This window comes from Paramacrobiotus metropolitanus, unplaced genomic scaffold (genome assembly GCF_019649055.1).
Source record: "Paramacrobiotus metropolitanus isolate TYO unplaced genomic scaffold, Prichtersi_v1.0 Parri_scaffold0000106, whole genome shotgun sequence".
NCBI classification, from domain to species: Eukaryota; Metazoa; Tardigrada; class Eutardigrada; order Parachela; family Macrobiotidae; genus Paramacrobiotus; species Paramacrobiotus metropolitanus.
The window spans coordinates 61,497-85,560 of NW_026570326.1; the positions used below are offsets into that span (position 1 = coordinate 61,497).

Consider the following 24,064-nt stretch of genomic DNA (forward strand, 5'->3'; position numbering starts at 1 on the left):
TCGAAGAACACCAAGTATTTGAAGAGTATACCGATAAGACCGTAGCACCCGTGATTTTAACGACTTACAGACGGAACCCCGGCCAGAAATAGTAGCGCACTCCGAAACGGCTGCTCCTGGCATCAATGCGGCACTTCCGCTGGAACTTCTGGCGGAAATCCTGTCGCTGGACATCGGGAACCGCTGCAACAGCTTCCAGTGGCGCCGCGTGTGCCGACTGTGGAAAGCGCTGGTGGAATCGCCCAGCGCCTGGCAGCGTGTGGTGATGGACCTGGCAACGTACGACAGCTTCCAGGACGCCCGTGTCGCCATGGTGGTCAACGAAGCCCAGCGTCGCGGTGTCCGTACGCTGCTGATTACTGGTACTGAAACATAGCTAAGTTATTCGGACGCGCAGGACGTCCTGGGCCGAAAACATGCACCGTAAATTTTTGCCCCGACTATTGCACACATTTCGATGCGGCTATCGTGTTCGGAGTACGTTTTCGGACACTTTGGTCCTACAAATTTCAGCCAAAAACCTTCGAATGATACCACAACATTTGATTGAAATTTTAAGTTATTTTCGACCAATGTCTGCTCTCTGAAAACTCGTTCGCAACATGATAGCCACATCGAAAAAGCCAAGAAACTGTCGACCACCAATGAAACTTTACGGTAGTCGCTGAAAGCGTGGCGATTACGACGCACAGGAGTGCGAAGGAAATGCGACAGCGCTACCAAACAATCTTTATTAAAAATGATAATTTTTAATAAAGGCACAATGCCCGACAAATCTATATCGTCCTTGGGACGATATCAAACGGAAAACAGAAAACAGAGGGAAAACAGCATCGACCAGTCAAGATATTCTTGGCTGGGAGAGAGCAAAATCACGGAATGAGACCGTGCATTTAATGCACAGTCGAATATCGAAAAAACAGACCGGAGAGACGGTGCGGCATCCACGCAGCCCCACTATCGTGGGCGGTGGCACCGGCCTCCTAGCATCGCTTTCCGGCCCCAGAACGCAGTCCACGGTTTCCTTAAAAACAGTGTGATTAAACCGAAAAAGTTTTCGACTGACCGCCCTTGTGTTGGGGATAGGAGGGGAGGGTTCGAAAGGTTTTCAGACTCTGATATCGAAATCAGCATAATCGATTCCATCAGGAAAAGTGTAGAAAATGCAGAAGATATTTTTTGTTTTAACATCATTGCTACCGCCCACGGAGCCGGCAGGCAAGATTTTGTTTTGACCTTTTTCAGTTTTCAAAAACGCTTTGTAGATCCGAAAAATTAATTTTGAATCAGCAATCGATCTCAGCAAGAAAAAACCATGGTCCGTAACCTGAAACTGCTAGTAACCTAACGGGGTCGTTGGTTGGCAGGTGAAGATACCCACAACTTTTTCGGCACAGCGGGGGCTATTCTTCACGCTGCGTCCCGTTCTCGGATCCCCTTGGTGGTGCTGTACAAGGCCCACGTAAAGCAGAGGGGTCTGTATGGCAACTTCGCCTGGCCAGCTCCCTTGATCGACGCGACGGACCAGCACTACGTCCGAGTAATGCCCGTGTGGCGCGATAGCTGCCAGCGAATGGTTCTAACGGATGTGACTGTAGACGATGTGAAGATGGAGGAGTCGCCACGTGACTGGGCCAACGCTGTGTACTGTGGGGAAGCGGCGCAGCATCGTTCTTCGCGTCGTCGTTGGCGGACGTTGCACGTCGAGAAAGAAGATATCGATACTCAAGGTGACCTCGCGTTCCAGTCCGTCAACATTATATTACCGTCGTAATCGCCGCTGGTGGCTGGTATTAAAGCAGATGAATGTTGTCTAAGCGATTCACCGCGTGTGTCTACCTGTTCTGACCAGCTTGCCATCCATGAGCGCGGCATGACTAAACAGTAGACACATTATCGGAAGCTGCCCATTCTATTTCTAAACTTGAATTTAGTTTTTGTTTCTTATTCCGTTCTTACGGGACGATGTTCTCATAAATTAGGCCGGCAATCTGGCCATTAGGAAAACTGTGCTTCTCGATTCTGATAATCGTAACCTTAACCTCGCACTCTTTTCCAACCTGAACAGTCGTTTACTCCCTGGAAGCGCTGAGTAAGCAATTCCAGTTGAGCTGCTTTAAGAGTATCGTTTTAGCATTGTGTTGTGTTTGAGCCGAGCGCGCAGATATTGCAGACTGTTTTTTTTTATTGAGGCGTGAGCTCATTTACCTACTACTGTTGATGGATGGCTGCGGCGTTTAATAGCCCTTACGCAGAACGTGTGTAATGTCTTCTGCTGTGAACTTTCGAACGACACAATGTGGAAATCAGTCAGTTGGTTCGCGGTTAAGAAATTTATTGATTAGTAAAATCAGTAAACAATGTGCAACAGGCGCATACACATCCAGTGTGCATAAATCGTCTGCAACGGGTTCGAATACGCGGCTACGCGACAGGTCGTCGCGGGACATTTGGTTTTACGGACATTTCGTCGAAGGACATCCCGTTTTTGTGGCAAATAGTCATATGACTGTTCGTTACCCTAAATCACTCGATAATTTTTCGACTCCCCAAGAGTCGCGCGATCAAATGTCCCACAACAAAACGGCTAAAAACGAGTTATCCCAAAAAAAATTAGCCGGGGTGACGAAAAACGTGTGGCGAAACGTCCCACGACGAAATTTCCCGCGACCACTTGGGCTGCCACGGAATACGCAAGTGCATGGTTGCGCAGGATGCGTCAGAGGCTCGTAGGCAGCGACAGCCGGTTGGCCGCTGACATTCTCAAAATAAATGACAGATTCCAAAAAGGAATCTTCCACATCAGAAAGGGTCCAAATAGTTGGCTGAAAGTTTTGCCGGTGCCACTGTCGGCTATGGCTGGAAGGAAACACATTTAGTCTCCAGCAATGCCAGCATGTTCTTATATACATGTGACTGATGTGAGAAAACCTGTAGAGGCAGGATCATGGGCATGGTAATCAAATTCGTAGCGGTAGCCGTACTTGTAATTCCGCTTTACTGGCACACTCACATGCTCATCGCTTTGCGAGCAATCAGAAATTTTAAAGTCGCTACTCAGTGTTATTTAAGCAGAATGGATTGTATGATGTTACCCGTAGGTCTCATAATAATTATGAGAGCGAGTAAACAATTATTGTTTGCTCGCTGTTTGCGTATCCCGTAGGCGCTGGAAATTTTCGCTGAACCAAGTACCGGAGACGAACTTCTCAGCACGGGATTTTGAATGCTCCAATAAGTTCTTATAAACAGGTAACAGGTGACGTTCATATAAACAAGCCTCAAATTTACATATTAAGGGTTAAAAAAGTCTGCGAACTTTAAAATCATCCCGTGTTTTGAGGTATTATTACGGACATTGGATAAATGAATCGAATGGATCGAATGAGCAACACGTTCGAACCGTATTGAACCGACAGCCCCTAGATTCCTTTCCGGTACAGCTTCTCCAGTAACCGCGGCATCCGGTAGGTTACATTGTTCAGTTTTTCAGCGTACCCATTGTTTTCGAAGTCCATTGTTCGCAAGGCCATTGTTTTCGAAATACCGATACACATACCACACAAACGGTTCAAGATGAGGTGACAGCCTATCTGACTCTTAATGGAATAACACCGGAACAAGGCTAGCGTTGCAATGCTTTAGCATAATCCATTAAAAACTCATTTTCTTACGCTCCGGAAATTGGATTACTGCGCAAACAGTCTATAAATCCTTCATGAAGTAATACGCAATTAGAAATAAACGCTTTTTGTGTCAGTAGGCAATAACAGTACAGTAAGATTATGAGAAGTATGATTACGCTTACCTCCAAATAGAATACATACATTCCGTATTTAAGATTACCGCAGCCCGATATATTCACATGAACGCCGCACGGAATCTGAGTAATAAATAATTGTATCGATCGATCGTTTGTGCTCGTACACTACTTAAACATCCCATCACACATCCCTATCGATGCTGGATTATCGATTTCCGCAGCAATGCTGGAATTCCGCATCGTACTGTCCTTATTGCCGTAGCGTGTATCACAGCATCTTCATACAGACTTAAAAAATCTTTTCTGTTCAAATGCAGTAAATTGGACATGTATCATGTGTTAGTCCTGTAATTAGCACCGCAGTGAGTTTAAATGTGTTCTTCTGCTAGTCAAAAGATCTCGAGTAGGGTGCTTTCTTGGATCTGTCACCTGTGGCATCATTAGTAAGCGATACAGCTGATTTCACGTCATGGCAAATCTACCTAAGATTCTCAAGGATTGGCTGTATTTCTCACGATATTACGATAAGTTCGTGGTTGATGTCGTCGCCGCTGATGCTATATATCGAGGATATGTGACGGATGTTGTGGAGGATGGCCTTGTGATCGATTTTCATCACACTGGACAATCGGTTCAGGGTGTCGATTTTTCGGATATCCGCGTGCTACCGATCAAGAAGCATGCCGGGGAACGCTACTGCCACTGGATACCGCGGGAAAACGTGGAGGTGGAAGTTCTAATCAGGACAGCAATGTAGGTAAGCTTTGCTTTTCCGGTACACGTCAATCGTGACAGTGTTCGGAACAATTACAGATTCGTGTTAAGGAAAATGGCCCGGTACAGAGCGTCAAAATGGTATACATACACTAAAACTTTCGCTTTCGCGCACTCCGAATCACTTTTTTGTAATACTTTATGTCATTCTAAAGCTAAATGATTTGTATACATTGTTCTGTAAACCGTTTGCGCGCGCAATATCCGGTTGCCGAGATATGGCGTATTAAGGGAAGTGGCCCGGTACATGGTACCAAATTCGTGTACATGCACGAAATCTTTCACTTTCGCGCACTCCCAAACCCTTTTTCTCTTGTTTTATGACAATCTGTAGTCAAATGATTCGTATACACAGGCCTGAAAACCGTTTGCGCGCGCAACATCCGGTTCGCGAGTTATGGCTGTTAGAAAATTCCAAAAAGTTTAAATGCATTCAGGTGTACCAAAAGTCTCATTATGGACCGATCTCTTTCAGATTTTGCACGTAAATGCACATAACCACGAAGAACGTTTTTACACCGATCCACTGTTCTAGCATGTTTTTCAAATTTTAAAATGTTTAGTATAGATAAATTAAGAAAGCGCCCGGTACATGAAACCGATTTCATAATAAATGCACTAAAACGATCGAACATCCCTAAGCACATTTTGTATCTTTTTGATTTCGGTTAACAGCGAAATGATTTGTACCCATCGGCTGAAAACTTAACACTACTTTCCGACCGATACGGCTGTTGATACGTCGCGAATTTGTTAATGGACAAAAAGCTTGAAACCGTTTTAATTTCTTGATTTTTCTCAAATTTCCGAACGAAAAATTTTTAGCGTTTTGATAAGAAATTGAAGCGGGTGAATTGCGAGTGTAAGTACCTAAGTAATCGCGTTTTTCTTTACTCCGGCAGACCGGCACTGTGGGAGTTTTGAATACGGTGCTGTATGAAACTACAAAATTTTAATTAAAACACGTATAAGACCATATGCTTCATGTTACTGCATATTGCGCAAACAAGCGCTTCTCTTTAAGAACCTAGTGCTGGTGATACATATATGCTTATTCAACATGCTCCATTTGCATACCGTTGGTTACTTTGAGTACTTGAAGTTTCCACGTTTCCACTCGTTTTTACTCCACATCGTAGCGTGCTAAAATCTTCATTCTGTTCAGAATAGCACGCGTTTTGCAGAAATCAGCCTCTAACCTGGACCAACGCCAGATTTCTCTTATTTGTACCGGAGTACGATGGTAAATGTCGGGATCCGTGCGATGAGGTGTGTGCACTAGCACGCATCCCGTCGGGCATCCCCGCCCAGCTGGTGGCGGTGAAGATCGATTACAATTTAGACTACGCTTGTCAAATACGGATGCGCCAACAGCGTCTCTGGACGTCCGTGACCAAGGACACATTCTTCAAGTTGAACGTGCGGCACGCAGCGTGTTGTAAGCCGACCTGCCCATTCCCGGTGACACCGGTAGCGTATGCCCTCCATCAGCTGGATGTCGGACTGAAGATCTTCTGGTTGCGCAATACCGGCACCTTGCTGCTAGCGGCCAACACGGACAGTATCACGGTGCTGTGTCGCCAGAAAATCCGTAGTGCACCGCGGAAATTCCATCGTCTGGTCTTTCATACGTTCGAATGGTTTGTGGACACCTGTTTCAGGAGAGATGTGGCACGCTACAGAAGGGTCCTGTTCGCTCAAACAGGTATTCTTCAGCCAGCATAACCGCTCTGGGCAAACCATTTCTCCGATTAAACTTTTTGAGGCACTTGTTAACTAACGTTAGCAAGTATTTGTTTCACGATTTGAAAAGGTTATTACCAGACACTACTGCCTAATAATTAGATTAAGAGGTAACTGCAAAGAAGCCCATATGGTCTTCAACGCTATTATGCGGTTTCACGCGTGGCATTAGTACGAGCGTAATACGAACAATTCAATATGCATCGGTAAAATATACTTGCTATTATAGACCCTACTGAATCGTGGTTCATGAAAACCTGGCGCAGAATGGACTTTTTCCCTCGATGGCTAGAACATCAGAAAAAGTTTGATAGAAGTATGCAACCATGTGATAAGTTGATAACATCATATCAAAAACTCAGAACTGTCGACATCAGTATTGCTTCACACTCGTACATATATGTCTAACGGCAATTTGTTTCTTTTTTATTTGTATATTAATATTTTCGACTTTGTATTTCAATATGAGCGTGTACCTCCACGGTACTTCCACGGGAACTTTCGTTGTCGCGCACTCTCAAACACTTTTTTGTATTGCTTTATGGTTTCTTGTAGCCAAAAGAATTGTATACAGAGGCGTGAAATTCGTTATCGCACGCAACGTCCGGTCCGGGGTTTATGGCTGTTAGGAAATTTCAAAACGTTCAAATGTATTCAGGTGTACCAACAGTCTCAGTATGGACACTCTCATTCAAATTTTGCACGTAACCATGAAGATCGTTCTTACACCGATCCACTGTTCTAGCATGCTTTTCAAATTTTAAAATGAATTTCAAAAACTTCAAAATTCATTTTAAAATTCGAAAGAAATCACAGAAGTCTGGATCCGTGTAAGAACGATCTTCGTGGTTATGTGCACTTACGTGCAAAATTTGAAAGGGATCGGTCCATAATGAGACTTTTGGTACACCTGAATGCATTTAAACTTTTTGGAATTTTCTAACAGCCATAACTCCCGAACCGGATGGATGTTGCGCGCGAAAACGGATTTCACGCCTCTGTATACAAATCATTTGCCTACACAAAAAGCAGTTCAAAAAAGTGTTGGGGAGTGCGCGAAAGCGAATAATCCCGTCAATGTGCTCGAATTTAGGGCTATGTACCGGGCCAAATCCCATAAAGGAGACTTTTCCCCCTCAGGTGAAAACCTTTGGGTTTGTATATATATTACAAATAAGCCGATGATATACAATTTACTGTATTATACACCATAATTATGAAACCCGAAGAATCAGCATATTATACTATGCTTGTCTGTAGTATTTCAAAAACCCGACCAAGATGATGCCAGATTTATGGATTGCCCGGATGACGTCGTTTTCCAGATTATGGCAAACCTAGATCTTGTTACCCAGAGAACACTGCGACGGTAAGATAACCTTGCGTTCTAACTCAATCGAGCACATGAACTATAATAGTCCGAAGCAAGAAATTATAATATACAGAGTATGAAGGAGTGTAATAGCCGGCATTGTTTAGCTCCTGCAAAACATGCTGCAATTTAACTCAAAATGTTTAGAGGAGCTTACGAAGGAACCAACTCAATGTTGTAGGACATGTTCAAGATGGAACGACGTTCTTGCCTCACCATCATTACCATGCCACGCGGTCGCCGGTGCTCCGCTAGTTTACATTGATAACAATCAGCAAGCGCTATATTTAGCGAATACGCTCTTCCACTACACTACACACACGACGCGCGCTGTATTGCTCCACCAGTTCGCGCACAGTCACAGCGGTACGATCCTCCCGGTTCTCCGCCTTCTGGACCGCTCTCCCGATTACTGCCTATCCTACCGGCGTGGGAGTGTTTGCCTGTGGTACGAACTTGAATATTATCCCGATGTCAGCAATATGCAGCTGTGCTGCCCCATGATTATGAAAGATGGTACCCGTAAAATATTAGGTAAGTTTTTACTGCTCTTTTACGGTGCACAGCAAGGATAGTAGTAATGCAGCTAAACATTTCCATGCGCACAAAACTTTGCTTTAGTTACCATACTGATGCAAAACCCTTGCAACGGTTTGCAGGTACGTTATTTTATGTACGCATAAAATGCCTCTGTTACGTGGCCGACAACGTTTTTTACTCGTTTTTGGCCCGGACAAGAGTATTGTCGCTGCGCTCCGGTCGATACTTAGTACAGAATATCTAGAAATTTTAACGGCTCAAAAACTGTATTTGTTCCTCCATTAGAAATTCTGCTGGGCACGAAGGAAGAATGCCGAAAGCTGATGGCACTGCACAACCGAACTTGAACACACTGCTGCTCGACCAAGACGATGGCCGCGACGATCGAAGGAATTCCGCTGATGCTGGATGTCTTCAACCAGATGTGCTACCTTCATGCCCAAGTAGCATCAGGTGGATACGACATCAGGCAGCTACAAGCCGATACGGCCGAGAAAGAACAGAAACTGCAGGAAGCGAGAAGCATGTGGCCCATCAGCGATGCCGCCAGGGCAGTGCTGGCGAAAGCCTTCGACGGCTTCGCCTATACACAGTTTAATTGTTCGTCGCACATCCTTCAAGGATGTCCCCCGACCAGGGGTGAGCATCATTTCCGGTCTTGTTCGATGTTCAGTCCAGCGTGCCTAAAAGTGTTCATTCGCAACCCATGCACCGCACAGATCCTCAACGGCGACGCCGTTTCGTGGGAAAGCTATGTACGGGTTCGTTAAAAGAATGATTACGGGAAGAACTTGTGGCAATGCGCCAGCAGTTCGTCGTGATTGCGAACGGCTAGCACTCCTCATTATCAGCCTCGCTTTAAGCCTAGTGTCTAAACGCGGTACTTCCGCTGAAACTATTGTCCGAAGTCCAGTTCTAGGACCTCGGCAGCTCCTTCAACAGCTTCCGCGACGCCGAGTCTGCCCACTGTCTCAGTCATTGGCGGAATCCCCGGGGCCATGGCAGCATGTCGTTCTCAACATGGGGACGTACACTATCCGCCGCGACGCCCGCGTGCCCGGTGGTGGTCTACGCAGCGCAGCGCCACCTAGTCCGCACCCTACTGATCACGGGCCACGACCTCTACGGGGTGTTCGACAATTTCATCCGCATTCTACAAGCGACCCGCTCCCGGATTTCCTTTGGTCGTGCTCCGCAACGTCCAACTGGCGCACTGGGAATTATTCGGAAGTAGAGGCCAGCCAACGCCGCCGCTCAAGGTACAAGAGCGGCCGTACGTCACAGTGATGGCCCTCTGGCGGGGGATCTGCCAGCGACTGCTGATGGTGGGTGTCACTGAGAAATACCGAGGCGGCCCGGAGGGACCACGCGATTGGGGGAGTGCCGAGTACCGCGTCGATCCAGGACGAAACTTCTCAGGGTATCCGTTTGTATTCCAGATCGACCGCGCTGATATCGGCACGAATGATGGCCTCGCATTCCCATCCGTATAGTATTCAACATTATAGTACACCCTCTGTATTAGAATAATGATGCAGCCACCGTTTTTTGCTCGTCTTCCGTTTATTGGCAAATTTACTGGTTGGCAACCGTCTTACCATTACATTTTCTAGAGGAATATACCGTTACATAGGTAGTGGAATGATCGAAGTATTTTGTGGTTACCTTTCTCTTAATCTTCTGCAGAGGTACAATACAGATGTACGAGTACATTGTTTCACTGACTCCCACATTAAATAGGTACTATAGCGGATGGATGTTGTCTAAGCGGTTCACCATGTGTGACTTGTTCTGACCAGTTTGTCATGAGCGCAGCATGACTAGACACATTATCGGAGCTGCCCCTTCTTTTTCCAAACCTGACTTTAGTTTTGCTTTTTCTTTCGTTCTTTCGGGACGGGCTCTAATAAATTAGGCCTGCGATCTGGCCGCACAATGAACTGGTGTTTCTCTCACTTCTGGTATTCGTAATCATGGCTGACGTGACCTTGCTCCTTTTCCAACGTGTACAGTCGTAACGTCCCTCGAAGCGCTGAATAAGCAGTTCGAGTTGAGATGCTTTAACAGCATCGTTTTGCGAAATATGAATCGGTTATGTCAGGGTCCCAGTTCGCATTTTATGAAAAAAAAAGTGTGAATCGGTGAGTTTGATAGTATAACGCATACATAGTACACGCATGCAGCCGGCAGATTGGTGGATGCAGTTTTATTGAACATTCACCATGCACCCGTCCACCTTTCTTCCGGCTATACACGCATGAACGCGCAACAGAAGCGCGCCCAGTGCCAGCAAATCGCATCCACTTTCCGAACAGGTCAGAATGCGCAAAACACTTCGAAAAAGAATGGTTTTTAGCCCTGCACTTCACTATTGGAGGTATGTAGTTAATTGCCTTACAGTTATTGTGTTTTTTTCTAGTCATCAAGATAGCGACAGTTGTAACACCAAAATACTGCAGTACAACAAGTTTTGTTGATCTTTATACAACGCCTTTCACAGGGCCTAATCGCGGGATCACTTGATCGATCATTTCCGTAGTTTACACACACTTTGACGCCAAAATCAAGAACATAATACTTCAGCGCTCGATTATGCTCCATAAACACCTTGCGTTTCTGTAGATGCTTGAGCAAGCATTTCTCAACATTTAATCAAGCTGTTGGTTTTGCGGTGTCATCACTATAAGGCAGTCCCAGAATAAACGGATTCTCTGACACGCGGAACAGTTTACCATTGAGGAGGATCAAATGCCGATCCGCCAGGCACTGTTCAATAATACGCACCACATTCTGAAAACAACAAGAAAACTTTAAGCATCCATTTACTTTAGTGGCTAGTTGTTATTATTAACCTGGTCGCTGGTCAATCCGGAGACAATTCCGAAAATTCTGTACCACCCATCGCTGATCATCACCGCAAAGAATTCCGGCATGGCCCATATATGCGCGGCAATCAGCAGCACTTCACGGTGAATATGCGTCAGGCAGCCCTGTTTTCTTAACAAGGCCAAGAAGACTTCGACCGGACTGTACACTGCGTTGTCCACTCGGAATCGCACTAGCATCTGGGCGCCTAGTGTGTTCTTATGAACGATCATCCGCAAAAATCGCAGACACTGGTAAATTTCGCAAGGGAAATCGATGTGCCGCTGCATTGTGACCATCAGCAGCGGAATTATCGGAGTGCGGTTTAACAACGAGACGGGAATACCTATAAATAAACTTCGTTCATGTTCGATTTTTCGCTAATTTTGATTTATTGTTACTATTTTTATTAGAATAAATAAAAACCCAAATAAGTTTTATATTTTATGATATAATATTTTTCTAGTTCTGTATTAATTTAATTTTTTTATTTATTTTAAAGTTCACACCGCGGTAATTGTCAAAGCGACCATCTAGTGACCTTTTCAGAAGTAATTGCAGATTGGGTTAAACTTACGAACTGCATTTTGGAAAAGGCACATTAGTGTTGGGAAGAATGCCGGCCAGTTATTAAGATTTGCCAAAGCCGTCTTGAAAAGGAGTGACAGCTGTTCTAAGCGTTGCGCTAAATCCTTTTTCTTCGGGCAATAAACCTCGGCCAACGCGGTACTCAGCATGGACACTGCATTGGGCGATCTGTGGTGTTGGCCAAGCATCGATAGCAACGCGTCGTCGAATGTAATTTCGGCCGCTGCCTTCTCTGCGTTATCTGCAATAAAATATTTGATTTGATTTTGCAGATAAACGAGAAAACAATTCTGTTTCAAAAAGTTTAATCTAACCTATGTAAATTAAAATAACTAAATCGTAAAAAAATGCATTTTGTCTAAGTTAATGCAAAAATAAAAAAAGGATAGCTATTTTTAAATTTGTTCTTTGTGGATTAAATGATAAACATTTGTACGAAGTATAGATGTTGTAAATAAATGGGAAAGTACCAGCGTAAAGTATTCCCGCCAAGAGCGCCATCAGACTGAACCGACCGCCTTCGGAATCCGCCGCCCGGCACAGCTTCTCCAGGATCCGCAGATGATGCGGCCGCAGCGCACCCTGATGATCGGCTGGCACAGACTTCAACATGCTATTGCAGATCTTGTTAAACTCATTGATATTCCCGTGCTGGAAGAACTCCCAGGCCTGCTCGATCCAGCTGACCAGCACCGCGGCCTCCGGGAGATTATGCTTCTTACACTGCGCGGCATCATGCCTGCCTTCTGGGACCACATTCATGGAACTGCCCCAATCGACACTGCCTTCATCGTGGTGGGTCATCTCCTGTAATTTCCCAGTTAATTCCTTCATGATGTCCTGGCGGTGCGGGGCGTAGTCGTCACCCAGCATCTTCTCGATCATCTGCATCCACCAGAATCCGTGGTTTTCCCATACGGCTTCCATTAGGAACGCCCAGCGCTGGCGTAAACTGTAGGGTTGGACGGAAAGGCGAAGGAGTTCGTAGTCGGGATGACCGACTAGGCTTAGCTGGAGAATCACGTAGCCGATCGCTTCGAAGTCCGTGGTCTCGATCCATTTCTCCGGTGGAAATAACCGGAAAACATGTTCGCCTATAAAAGCTTCGCCTCAGAATATTATTTTCAGCAAATGTTTGGGCGCAAAAATGACCTTTAGGAGTCGTCATGGCTGATGCAGTTAAGCGCGCGGTCTCTGGTAGGAAAGCCGAGGGAATGAAATCCACCATACGAACGTCGCGGTTGTCGTTGACCAGGAAGATGTTCCTGGCTGAAAGGTTTCTAGAAAAATGTTTTCGTTGAAGATTAAATGTATGAAATATAAATACGTGCATAACATAATTATATGAAATATAAATAACGCAGTTAATTGTATGAAAATTACTTTTAAACAGGTTAAAGTGAAAAATTAAAATACAAAATCATGCGAATATAAAAATCGGACCGTAATATATTACAAAAACATTTTCGCAACATTTTGTAACTAAATTTATTATCCTGTAAAACATATATAACTAGAAGAAATCAAGAATTTAATGCTAGAAAAATCGGCATTATTCGCACATTTCTGAAGACGTTACTGAAATACTTACAGCCAGATTAAATTATGCTGATGCGCCCAGTCCACCGTATACAGCATCTGCATCAACCAGCGATCCATTAACTGCACTGGGTATTTCTGACTGCCATTCGCCATCCACGCCATATGCTGCTCCAACGTCGCCGTGTCATAATACTCGCGCACAGCGTAGACCAGGAGGCTGTTGTTCTACTACAGCGAACCCAAATCATCCCATACCGACCAATAGCGTGCGATTGCTTTCAGCATTTACCACACCATTGTATGTTGAGAAGACGTCGGTATAGGTCACGAAGGTCCGTGGTGGCTTCAGCTGGCGCAATTGCTGTAGGCTGTGCTGCAGCGCCTGCATCTGCAAGATATCGGCGGCTTCGAAGCATTTAACGAGCACCGGGGGATTGGTGAGGTCCGCCTCGGTGAGTCCGACACCGTCTTCGGGACGGGAAAGGCGTCCACCGTGGGGAGCGGGTGTTCTATAAGGAACGGCCACGGCACTGCGGGTAATCGTGCCACCTTTCAGTAGTTTGACTAACTGTAGAGAAAACCCACGGTTTAACCATCAGAAGCACACAACACCAAAACGAGGCACAACATTCTATAGATTTATCGTTTCTTACAAGATACAGAATTACAATTTGACTAAACAATACGATTAATGCGGTCAGCATACTAAATCCAAAATACAATTACGTAAAACAAGCGACTAATGCATGTATTAAGCGCAACAAGGCAGCAAATTAAGACAAAACATTCAACTAATAATTTCATGCTCACAAGCATAACAACATCAGGAAATAAAATCAGATAATAAACATTATAAACTAGAACGTAGTTGAATTAAATTAAGCTTCGAAGTATTATATTTAAAGCGCTGCACATATGGTACGCCATCGGCTACGATCTTGCGCAAGCTCTTTAAAGTTTAAACAAGGGATTTTTGCATTGCAAAAATCTCCCATGTGGAACTTACATGGTAATGAGCGTCCATTTCGTTGTGCATGACAATACTACAGTTTATGGAGAAACTGGGTTTCCGAGAAGAAAATTTACCGTATATATGTGAAAGGTTTCGTTATCTCCTGAGCTTCATAAATACACCCACATGTTGTGGGTCTTGCTGTTTTTGTTAAAAATACACACCATAGAACATAAATATATACACCATAGAACGTAAAGCTTGTGTTTTCCAACTTGTCAAATTATTATTGCCATAGTAACATCGATCATTTGTAGATACATAAACAGCGTTCAAACAGCATTAACCACTTGCACCACATTTCCTGCCTGAATGACTGATAAAATCGGAGGCGGCGTCTGAAAGAACCCTTTAGGGATTTTCTTCATTGAAGAAAACTGTACGGAAACTCGTTCCACGCTTGGTTCCACGCTTTAGTGGTGTTTGGTGTCCATTAAGCTTCCTGCAGTCACCAGTAAGCAGTGCCTGCCGCCCGCAGAATACCGTAACTTTCCCCTTAATCTAGGAATTCCCGTAGAAAGGTCCGATCCCGCGCATCGCCCATAAGCCACCGATCAGACTCGCGAAAAGCCTCCACCTCATCCCACGGCTGGAAATCGGTGGTATTGGGTATTAAAAACAGGCTCGTCATTTCGGCTGCCATGGCTTTATCGAAATAGTATGCACCGTTTATCTGGGCGTATGCGGCTACATCGTCGCGGGGTACCGCCCGCGGATCGGGATCGCAGCAGCCGGTAACTGTGCCCTGGCCACCGCTTGGGTCAATGCAGACGTCGGGTGTTACGTGGGTCACGTCCAGGGTGATCCTGTCTCAAACGGGAGCGTCATTTTTAAAAGAAATTTACTGCAGTAACCAATTGCATTTAATACAGCACTGTCTTCCTTTAATATATTTTTATTTGTTAAAATTATTTACTGCCCTTTAAAATGTTTTGAAAAATTTAATAATAGTCAATTTAAAATGTATTTTGTCTACTTATCAATAAGTACTTATTGTTAAACTGCTTATCTAAATTTTTTATTAATTTCTTCCACTTGTACGAATTGAAAATTAGGTATACGCATTTACAATTCTAAAGCTCACGGCAGTGCGCGCCCGAAAAACTATTACTGCATTTGATAAACTATGTATGTCAGTCTTCTTCTCTTTCTACTATGATTACCGTTACCATTGGCCGCCCACACTTTGCTGCCCACGCCGCTGTGTGACGGCGTTCGATGCGACGGCCTGCGTGTCTCCCGCCAGGAACGTCGCGGTGGGATTGAACTCCACTTTCTGGCACACACAAATGTCAAAATACTCCAGGTCGCTGGGCTCATAGTTCTTCAGACGAAAGTTCATAGTCTGATCCTGGATGTATTTGCGGTAGCACGGGGCATTGAGCACCGGATCACCCGTGCGGCCGTTGGACAGGCCGGTGACCCGGACGCGGCGTTGCGCTAAACGCACCAGAGGCTTGCCGGTTTCTAATAGAAAAATTTTACCGTTATATGGCTTGCCACGTACTTATACGATCAATTTAAACTATCGTATATAACAATAATTAGTGCTTTCATATTCCTAAAAAAGGCATTGCAAAACTCCATTATGAAAAAAAGCGACAGGCTCGATAATTTAAGGGATTGTGTACTCTAGTATTTACTTTGTGTACTGTACTCTAGTCTCACTTGCTTGATAATTTTCTTGCATGGTGCGGGGAAAGTTATAGTTGAACAGCACTGACACGTACTCGCTGTACTGCGGCGCTATGGAGCCCAGGGAAGGATCCAGCGGCCGTGTGAAATTCAGTTTCAAGCGGAAGATACTAGCCCACAGCGAGCGCATCTGCACGTCGGGATCGCTCGAAGCATTGGCCGGGCCGGTATCGCGCGAACAGTCTGCCATTGTGAAATCAGCGAACTCGCCGTAATCCGGGGTGGTCGAGTCCGGAAGACTGTCCGTTACCGTCTGGTAAATAATTCCCGCAAAATTCAGCAAGTAAAAAAAAAGATAATATTTTTCGAAATACATTTAAAACCCCTGTGTTTCCGCAAGATCCAAGTAAAAGCGTTCGGTAAGAAATTTACGGAAGAAATATTCCATACAAAACTAAATTCGCATGTTCGGTATATCAATAAAAAATTCGACGCGCTTCTGCGCTAGTTTTTACGTAGGTAAATCCTTTAAAATTAGCGATAAGATGTTCGTTTTCAACCGCGTAAACCTTGGCTTTGGTTTACTGTATTTACACGATATTAATGGACAGAGAAATCCCCAGGACCGCCCGCACCAGCTGTGGGTTCCTTGACATCACTGGAGCCGACACCTAGTGCGAGTGGTCCAGGGAATTTTTCTGTTCCTTAATATCGTGTGAATACAGTATCTGATCCTTTTGAGAGATTACCGTTGTGGTCGAGGTCACCGTTGTGCTTGACCCATCCGTTTCATTTCCTGGAATAGTGTCTATCTCGAAGTCCATATCAGGTGGAGGGTTCTTAAAGCACATAATCAGCACTTGACAGCGGCGTTCAAACGCGGACGACGTGTTCGGCAGACTGCGCAGTTCATCCAGGAGATCGGACAGCGGCTTCTGTTTCTCGTCATCACAGTCGATGCCCGGGTACGGTGTAGTCGTCGTTATGTTGCTGTCGACGAGTGTGCCATTGCCATCTACGCAATGCCAAATTTATTAGCTGGAATAATAATTGGATGATCTCTTTTCGCCACAGATTATTACTTAGAACGCAACCAAGAGATTCTGTGTTTATGCATGCGAAGCGTTCGGTTCCAGAGAGACGGCTCGAGACTTAGGTTTGCCGTTGATTCGTTCACATAACCGGAAACCCTCAAAGCTCTCATACCTTGCAGGCTGTCTGTACCGTTCCAGCTTTTATCGTCTACCGTTCCATTCCCGATTTTATCATCGACAGGTTTGGAATCTGTATCGCTGCCGCTCCCACTCTTCCCATCCGTGGCGTCGAAGACCTTTTTCTCCACAGCTCCGGGATCGGCAGTGGGTGGCGACGTCGCGCTGTCCGATGGTGGTCCAAACAAGCTCAAGATCCAGGCGTTGGAAATCGCAGCCATTTGATCGTAATCCATATTGCTGAAATCGACGTTGCTGAAATCGTATGTCGTGGTGGTTGTTGTATCTTTCGGCTTGCTCACCGTGGTGGCCTTGGCCTTTTTCGGGGTTGTGGTCTTCTCGCCTTTCCCAGGAGTTGTGACCTTTGCTGTGGTGTCACCGCTTTCCGCCGCTGGTTTCCCGTAATCGAAATCCAGATATTTAACATCCTGGGTCGTTGTTTGCTTGGTGCTTCCTGACTTTGGGTCGACCGTAGAAGGGACCGACGGATCGCTCCCCGATTCCAGACCCATGGACTCAACATACGCTGTCGTGGTCTGCTTATCATCTGCCAATTTCGGGTCCGTTTTAGAAGTAACCAACAGTTCGCTCCCGTTATCCAGGTCCACGTTTTCAACGTACGCTTTTGTGGTTTGTTTGTCCTCTGCCAATTTTGGATCTGTTGTGGAAGATGTCGATTGCTCGCTCGCGTAATCAAAGTCCAAGTTTTCAACGTAAGTTGTCGTGGTTGGCTCGTCGTTCGCTAATTTTGGGTCGGTTGTAGAAGGGAATGGAAGCTGGCTCCCGTAATCAAAATCTTTTAACGTGCCATAATCTCCTTTCGTATTCATATCGCCCGACATGACGATGTCGTCCACCGTGGACGAAATTGTGGAAAGCTCTCTCACCACATCACTGTCAACGTCACCATAATCACCGTATAAACCCATATCCAGGGAACCGTCTTTTTGGCATTGCGTTTGCCAGAACAGTACTGGCATGACAGGGATGACACATCCCCATAGATGCATTTTTAAGCGTGATGCGAAGCTACATTGCGACCGTTACAGTCTTACAGATACAGTTATTACGAGTATTCTGAAAGATTCCCAGCTGTATTATCTGCAAGCACATTCCGATTGTGTCTGATAGCCAATCGCCATAAAAAATACGGATAAGGTGAAAATCAGCATACTGCTTCCTGGTTGCCCAAGTAAATAATGTATCATTCTGAAAGTACCAGTATATGTACGAGTAATATGTATTTTAAAAAAATACGAGCAATATGTGATTACAAATTATAATTATTCCGATCGAGTCTAGCAAAATAAGGCGTTACTGTGTGCGTTATTGTGGTTCCCCGTGATTCCGGAGGTTAAATGAATGTTTGTTGCGACATTGTGAACCAGTTTGCGAGGTCACTCCAGCGCGAAAGAGGGGGCGGTGCCTTTACGGCTTCTTTAGTATCAAAAAGACGCCGCTTCGTGATGCGAGTCTGAAACTGCTTTCCTCAATTTCTTCAGTTTAATACAGTACGTCTAATCTATTACTCCACAGCTGGCAAGTACTTAATAAACTCTGCGGCGTGTACTGTTACTAAGCGACGATTTGGTGCTTGTGAGGACATTTTACGTAACAGCCCAGATCGAAGCCGAACTTCCATACTTTCCTGTTCACACTGGAAAACTGAATAGTAACAGTGCAAAGGCCCTGGTCGATAAATCCATCAAACAGCTGTTTTCTTTAAAGAAGTGCATAATGTTCGATTTCTGATTATGTGACATTAATGGTTCATGTGTTGTGTATGCTCTCGGATTAGACTGAAGAATTTTTCCGGTCTGTTTTTGCTGAATTCTCGTCATGGACCGCGCGCCTTCTTTCTTGCGCATCGATCCGTTAAAAGACCAGCATCTACCCGATTCCACAGCCATCAAGTACTACACCGAGACGGATATCGGAAGTCTGCTGGACAAGCTGAGGTACCAATGCAGCTCCCCGAATAACAACCATCACCAGACCGTAATAATCTTAATCGTTTTTCTATGCAGTATTAAAACCGCGTTTCTCAAAGAAGAAACCGATTTATTCCGTCGTTATGCGGACCGCATAACCCAGGGGAAAGGATTTAAAACCAAGGAACGCGACAATGCTGGAATGGCGGAGAACCCACTGGAGATGTTAGTAATCCAAAATAAAGGTGCTTAATTTGAAATAAATTTTTTTTATTTAGTTCCTACGGTTAGAACTGGAATTTACTTTCTTAATAAAGTGTTATTAATGGTTTATGGTTTATGGTTTTATTAAACGTTTTCATCAACCTTCTGTCACTGTACAGGCTCCAAGAGCTGCTGGTGTTGACTACGGAACAGAAAGGTGATATTGCATCGCACGAAGCCGATGAGCGTCGACAGGAGCTGTCGCAAGTGGAGAAAGCGGCCAAACGCCAAGCAGACAAGTATGAAGTGCGTTGCATCACCCTGCGTTTCTCCGTATATATTACACATGGTTGATCTTTAGTGCAAGATGAAAGAGTGCGACCAGTTCAAGGAATTCGTGGAGTATCAGAATAAGGATTTCGAGCATAAGATCATCAGCAAGAATGCCAGCGCGGAACGGTTTATCAAGTGGCTCGAGGTACAAACAAACTTTTTCCAAAGGTCACGAAGATATAGCGTATCAGTGAATGCTTATGCAGGATACAGCGCGGCGGTTGGAATTGATGTACCGTTCGGAGAACTTAGCGAACCAATCCAATTATGCGCAGATACGTGCGCTGCGGGCGACGCTACATAAACAGGAAGAACTCGGCGAAAACCTCACTCAAGCAAGTTAACGGATGCAAATTTTATTGCAGACGCGCCGATGGTTTACAATCTCTTATATTATCGTTAACATTAATTGTTTGAATTGATGAAAAATTTCTTTGCAAATTCGTAGGTGGATTTTATGAAAGTGGAGATTGAGAATCGTCTGTTAGTGCAAACATCCGACAAGCTGAAATCCGATATCCAGACTACCAATAAGGAGAATAATAAAACGTCGCTTGCGCTGGCGGAATTAACGGTAAAGTGCAGCTTACGCAAACTTTTGTACCAATATTTATTTTTAACTTAGCCTTTGTTTCTTCTAACAACGTTTTCGATGTTTATTTACGGAGATACTGATTCCGCAGCAACGGTCGATTGATCTCAACCGGTACATCCAAGAAGGCCAGGAGAAGCTGAAGAGTAACGCCGAGATTCTCCGACGGATTGAGAAGGAGATGGGCGAAACGGTGGAAATGGCCCGGAAGCTGGACGACTGGAATAGCGTGGCCAACGGGCGCAACGCGCGCTGCCCGTCGATCGCGGTGTATATTCAGATTGAGAAAGATATTGAGCTGCTGCAGCAGCTGAGGAAGGAAGCCATGCGGAAGGTTCAAATTATTCAGGTACTGTAAACACCGTACATATTATAAATTTTCTTGAATATTGAACATTTTTAATTTTTAAATTTTTCGAAACTACGGCTTCTAAAGTTTTTATTTATTTTAACTTTTATTTACACTAGTTTGTTAATTTTTTACAACATATGTGAATTTTTCCTGCGCATGTTAATAGATGGCAAAACAGTTGAAATCGAAGAAATCTCGCGGGCCGTCACTGGAAGAAGAACTCCAGTGGACGCGACCGGCCATGGTGCACCTCCCCTCGCAACCCGAGCCGTATGAAATCCCCGCGATTGTCGGCAGCAGATCGATGTTGCATTCAACAGCGGATTACGCAGCGTCTTCCAAATATAGGGTAAAAATTCTGTGATGCTTTTCTGATGCTGCCGATTCAGTGGCTCGTACCGCAATGCGCTCGTACAGTTTCTTTTAGTAATGCTGTTCCACAGTGTACCGTCGCTACCCAACAGTGACGTTTATTTATCAAGCAACACAGGCAAATTTGATTACGTTAAACATTTGTCTAGTGAAAACAAATAGCGCCACCATCTGAACACTAATAAAAAATAAAAAAGTTAAAACATATACAAAAGCAAATACGCTGTTATGGAACTGTTTAAAACCGTCGCCTTTTTTGGTCGGTGTAAATTTCAATGAGCAGCGGTGAGGGCGTTTTCTGGTGGCGCAGCAATAACCCGGATGGTATTACTGTAGCCTTGTCCCTGCTTCCAGCCGGTGATGACGATTAGTGGATCGCCGGTGCGCACGAATCCCATGCGCAGGCCGGTTTTGATACCCACTTGTACGCGGCGATCAGCATCGGCGACCCAGTCAGCGACATCCTCTACAGAATCACATTTTAACGAGAACCTTACAAGTTACAAAGCATCAGTGCTCGGTCTATAAACCTCCATATCGGTGGAATAACCGTTAGCCTGGAATGCTTTGCTAAAATATGTTACTTCGAAACTTTTGACCGTAGAAACGCTTTAACAATACTACTTCGCAAAAGAAACATCAGATAGAGTGTGACTGCATCGTTGGTCCACACGAAAACTGTACGTGTTGAGAACTATACTCCCGCACATAAGTGTGCGGTAAACAAGGGGCAAAGCACCGTGAAATGAGGCTTAAATAATGTAATAAAGAAAGCGTTTCTAATGCGATAACACACTGGAATATGTCGAAACATAATTCACCAACCGACAACTGTGACGCTGATAATACCACGGTATAACTGCAGCGCAGCGGCGATTCGATAGTCCGCCATAACCGCGATAACGGGGCAGTTCGGCCGGTAACGGGATATCAGTCGCGCTGCCCTGATGGAGAAAACACTTTTCACTAGTTAAAAGTAAATACTTCATTCACGTACTGCCCAGTCGTCGACAGCACAATGATGGCCGTGGCTCCGCTTTGTATGGAAATCTCCACGGCCGAGATAGCGGTAGAATGGGTGGGCGCGGTGGGGCTGGGTGTATGAAGTCGCAACTCGTTGAAGAACCTCCACTGGAAGAACATCTTTTCGGCTTCCAGACAGATCTGCAATACATAACATAAACCATAAGGTTCTTCAGGTCATTGATTAAAAATGTGGGGAACCTCGGCCATAGTCCGCACGGTGTCGATCGGATAAGCTCCCTTGGCGCTCTCGCCCGACAGCATCACGCAGTCGGCTCCGTCCAGTACCGCGTTGGTCACATCGGCGATTTCCGCGCGGGTGGGTCGCGGCTTCTGCGTCATACTTTCCATCATCTGCACATTGTTAATTCAGCGAACCCGGAAAAGTAATATTAAACAGCAGAGAACCCGGAAGTTTTGTATTAAATATCGGCGAACCCGGGTAATTTTATAAGGCGAACCACGAACCTGTGTGGCGCAGATCACCGGCTTCCCAACCCGGCTACACTTGGCGATCATCATCTTCTGCGCCACAATCAGCTTCTCCTGGGGAATCTGCACACCGAGGTCGCCGCGCGCTACCATAATCCCGTCGGACGCTTCAATAATCTCATCTATACTACAAGAACCTCTTTAATCTAGCTTCTACACAAACATAGCCCCGTCGCCTACTTGCGTAAACCCTGGTGGTTCTCGATTTTGGAGACGATGAGGATGTGTTTGCCGTCTTCGCCGAGAGCTTCGCGAATGGCCTGGACATTTTGGGCGTTGCGGACGAAGGACGCGAAGATCATGTCCAGCTGAAAATCAGCACCTAATGTAAGCAGGAGCGTAAACGGGCGGCGGTTGGAAGAAAACTGAAAAGGTCACAGGATTTACCCCGTGTTGAACGGCAAAATGGAGGTCCGCCCGGTCCTTCTCAGAGACCGGTGGGAGGTCAATATCGATACCGGCTAAATTAACGCCTTTTTTCCCGGGAAGGCTTCCACCGCACACCACTTCGCATTTCAGATTTTCGCCATCTGCGCAAATTAGATTATTTGTTAAGAAAACTTTACATTAAAAAAGTGATTCAAAATTTTTATATCGATATTTTATTGTTTTCAAATTTTTTATAAATTCATGCAATTTGTTAAATACAGGTACGTAATTGCTTTTGAATATTTCCACATAAACTGTCTTATAAATTTGCGAAAAAAATTAAACCCAAATAAATGACTAATAAATATGTCTTTTCGTACCGATTTCCTTTACAACAAAATTCAGAAGCCCGTCATCAACAAAAATTCTCTGTCCGGGTTGGGCTACTTTGCTGATGTTTTTGTAGTCCAGGTAGATCATTTCCGGGGAACACTTATCGCGGAATTCATCATTCGTAGTCACCGTAATGATAGCGCCGGTTTTTAGCGGAATCTCTTTCGTTTCGTCGCCATCTACGGTGCCCGTGCGCACTTCGGGGCCTTTGGTGTCGAGCGCGATAGGCAAATGCAGTCCCGGGAATCCCGTCAACACTTCGCGAATCATACGGACATTTTCTGCGTGGTACTGTAAAATGTGGTGAGCATTTTTAAAACAATCAGACTAACGTTTCCCCCTCATAAATTAATAAGAAAATGAACTGATAATCACAAAACCAATAAAAATTAAAGAAATTTTTAGGGAAAAAGCAGTATACTAAATGAGAATTCCGCAGGTCTCAACGCTTTTTAGAAATTTTTTTAAAGGTCACGCAGAACTTTTTTTAGAAACCAAACTTTTTCACAGATATAATTGCCTAACAGACCAGTTACTTCGTGCGTTCCATGGGAAAAATTCAGCCGCGCAATGGTCATTCCGGCTTTGATCATTTGGCTCAGCACTTCTGGTTTCTTTGAAGCAGGTCCTTACCAATCCGAGAAAAACAGTTCTGCTATGATGTACATATCGACATGAACATTATACACAATATTAACGCACCTATTGTACAGATTATTCCCGTTTTCTTTATAGGATGTGAAGCTTTGTCCACATCGAGGTTGCAGAGATATTCCAGCTGCGTTACGAAAGAATTTCTCGAGTTTGTTGGCATTTTTTACAGATGAGGTATTACAAATTCCAGAATAAATGGAAGAGAGAATTTATGGACGAGTATTACAGCGACAATGTTAAGTAGTGGTAAAAACGTGACAACGTCGTTGAAGCTGACGTCCACACATACGCAAATCTTTGGTAT

General features: G+C 44.8%; 5 protein-coding genes across 12 annotated transcripts; 2 read left to right on the forward strand and 3 right to left on the reverse strand.

Moving 5' to 3' along the window:
* The first annotated feature begins 4,113 nt into the window (after window positions 1-4,113).
* LOC129597544 (uncharacterized) lies at window positions 4,114-10,046 on the forward strand. The gene is made up of 7 exons (XM_055495151.1): window positions 4,114-4,520; window positions 5,722-6,242; window positions 6,510-6,596; window positions 7,541-7,649; window positions 7,834-8,186; window positions 8,274-8,311; window positions 8,478-10,046. Exons 2-7 carry the CDS (start codon window positions 5,900-5,902, stop codon window positions 8,514-8,516), a joined length of 969 nt encoding a protein of 322 aa, XP_055351126.1. The 5' UTR covers window positions 4,114-4,520; window positions 5,722-5,899; the 3' UTR covers window positions 8,517-10,046.
* A 574-nt stretch (window positions 10,047-10,620) lies between these two features.
* Window positions 10,621-14,681, reverse strand: LOC129597520 (uncharacterized). Of its 4 annotated transcripts, XM_055495102.1 has the most exons (8): window positions 14,194-14,681; window positions 13,477-13,755; window positions 13,237-13,412; window positions 12,798-12,925; window positions 12,116-12,739; window positions 11,635-11,886; window positions 11,045-11,403; window positions 10,621-10,982 (listed from the first exon to the last, which is right to left on the reverse strand). In XM_055495102.1, exons 1-8 carry the CDS (start codon window positions 14,221-14,223, stop codon window positions 10,845-10,847), a joined length of 1,986 nt encoding a protein of 661 aa, XP_055351077.1. In that variant the 5' UTR covers window positions 14,224-14,681; the 3' UTR covers window positions 10,621-10,844. The 4 variants fall into 4 exon arrangements, with proteins under 4 accessions (XP_055351077.1, XP_055351078.1, XP_055351079.1 ...); XM_055495103.1 differs by lacking the exon at window positions 14,194-14,681 and having other exon boundaries at window positions 13,482-13,619; XM_055495104.1 differs by lacking the exon at window positions 14,194-14,681 and having other exon boundaries at window positions 10,622-10,982; window positions 13,237-13,415; window positions 13,482-13,621.
* A 184-nt stretch (window positions 14,682-14,865) lies between these two features.
* LOC129597521 (mucin-2-like) lies at window positions 14,866-18,537 on the reverse strand. Of its 3 annotated transcripts, XM_055495106.1 has the most exons (5): window positions 17,041-18,537; window positions 16,584-16,849; window positions 15,868-16,147; window positions 15,363-15,666; window positions 14,866-15,005 (listed from the first exon to the last, which is right to left on the reverse strand). In XM_055495106.1, the coding sequence occupies exons 1-4, from the start codon at window positions 18,053-18,055 to the stop codon at window positions 15,365-15,367; spliced, it is 1,863 nt and encodes a 620-aa protein (XP_055351081.1). In that variant the 5' UTR covers window positions 18,056-18,537; the 3' UTR covers window positions 14,866-15,005; window positions 15,363-15,364. The 3 variants fall into 3 exon arrangements, with proteins under 3 accessions (XP_055351081.1, XP_055351083.1, XP_055351082.1); XM_055495108.1 differs by lacking the exon at window positions 14,866-15,005 and having other exon boundaries at window positions 15,441-15,666; window positions 15,930-16,147; XM_055495107.1 differs by lacking the exon at window positions 14,866-15,005 and having other exon boundaries at window positions 15,506-15,666; window positions 15,872-16,147.
* Window positions 18,538-18,682: 145 nt separating this feature from the next.
* On the forward strand, window positions 18,683-21,019 carry LOC129597519 (protein Daple-like). Of its 2 annotated transcripts, none has more exons than XM_055495100.1 (8): window positions 18,683-19,003; window positions 19,073-19,201; window positions 19,360-19,486; window positions 19,542-19,658; window positions 19,720-19,848; window positions 19,962-20,087; window positions 20,182-20,454; window positions 20,624-21,019. In XM_055495100.1, the coding sequence occupies exons 1-8, from the start codon at window positions 18,885-18,887 to the stop codon at window positions 20,819-20,821; spliced, it is 1,218 nt and encodes a 405-aa protein (XP_055351075.1). In that variant the 5' UTR covers window positions 18,683-18,884; the 3' UTR covers window positions 20,822-21,019. The 2 variants fall into 2 exon arrangements, with proteins under 2 accessions (XP_055351075.1, XP_055351076.1); XM_055495101.1 differs by having other exon boundaries at window positions 20,197-20,454; window positions 20,624-21,018.
* On the reverse strand, window positions 20,911-24,062 carry LOC129597517 (pyruvate kinase-like). Of its 2 annotated transcripts, none has more exons than XM_055495096.1 (10): window positions 23,809-24,062; window positions 23,643-23,734; window positions 23,094-23,397; window positions 22,732-22,874; window positions 22,525-22,652; window positions 22,321-22,471; window positions 22,054-22,206; window positions 21,827-21,993; window positions 21,655-21,773; window positions 20,911-21,295 (listed from the first exon to the last, which is right to left on the reverse strand). In XM_055495096.1, exons 1-10 carry the CDS (start codon window positions 23,918-23,920, stop codon window positions 21,102-21,104), a joined length of 1,563 nt encoding a protein of 520 aa, XP_055351071.1. In that variant the 5' UTR covers window positions 23,921-24,062; the 3' UTR covers window positions 20,911-21,101. The 2 variants fall into 2 exon arrangements, with proteins under 2 accessions (XP_055351071.1, XP_055351072.1); XM_055495097.1 differs by having other exon boundaries at window positions 23,636-23,734; window positions 23,809-23,851.
* Between the last annotated feature and the right edge of the window lie 2 nt (window positions 24,063-24,064).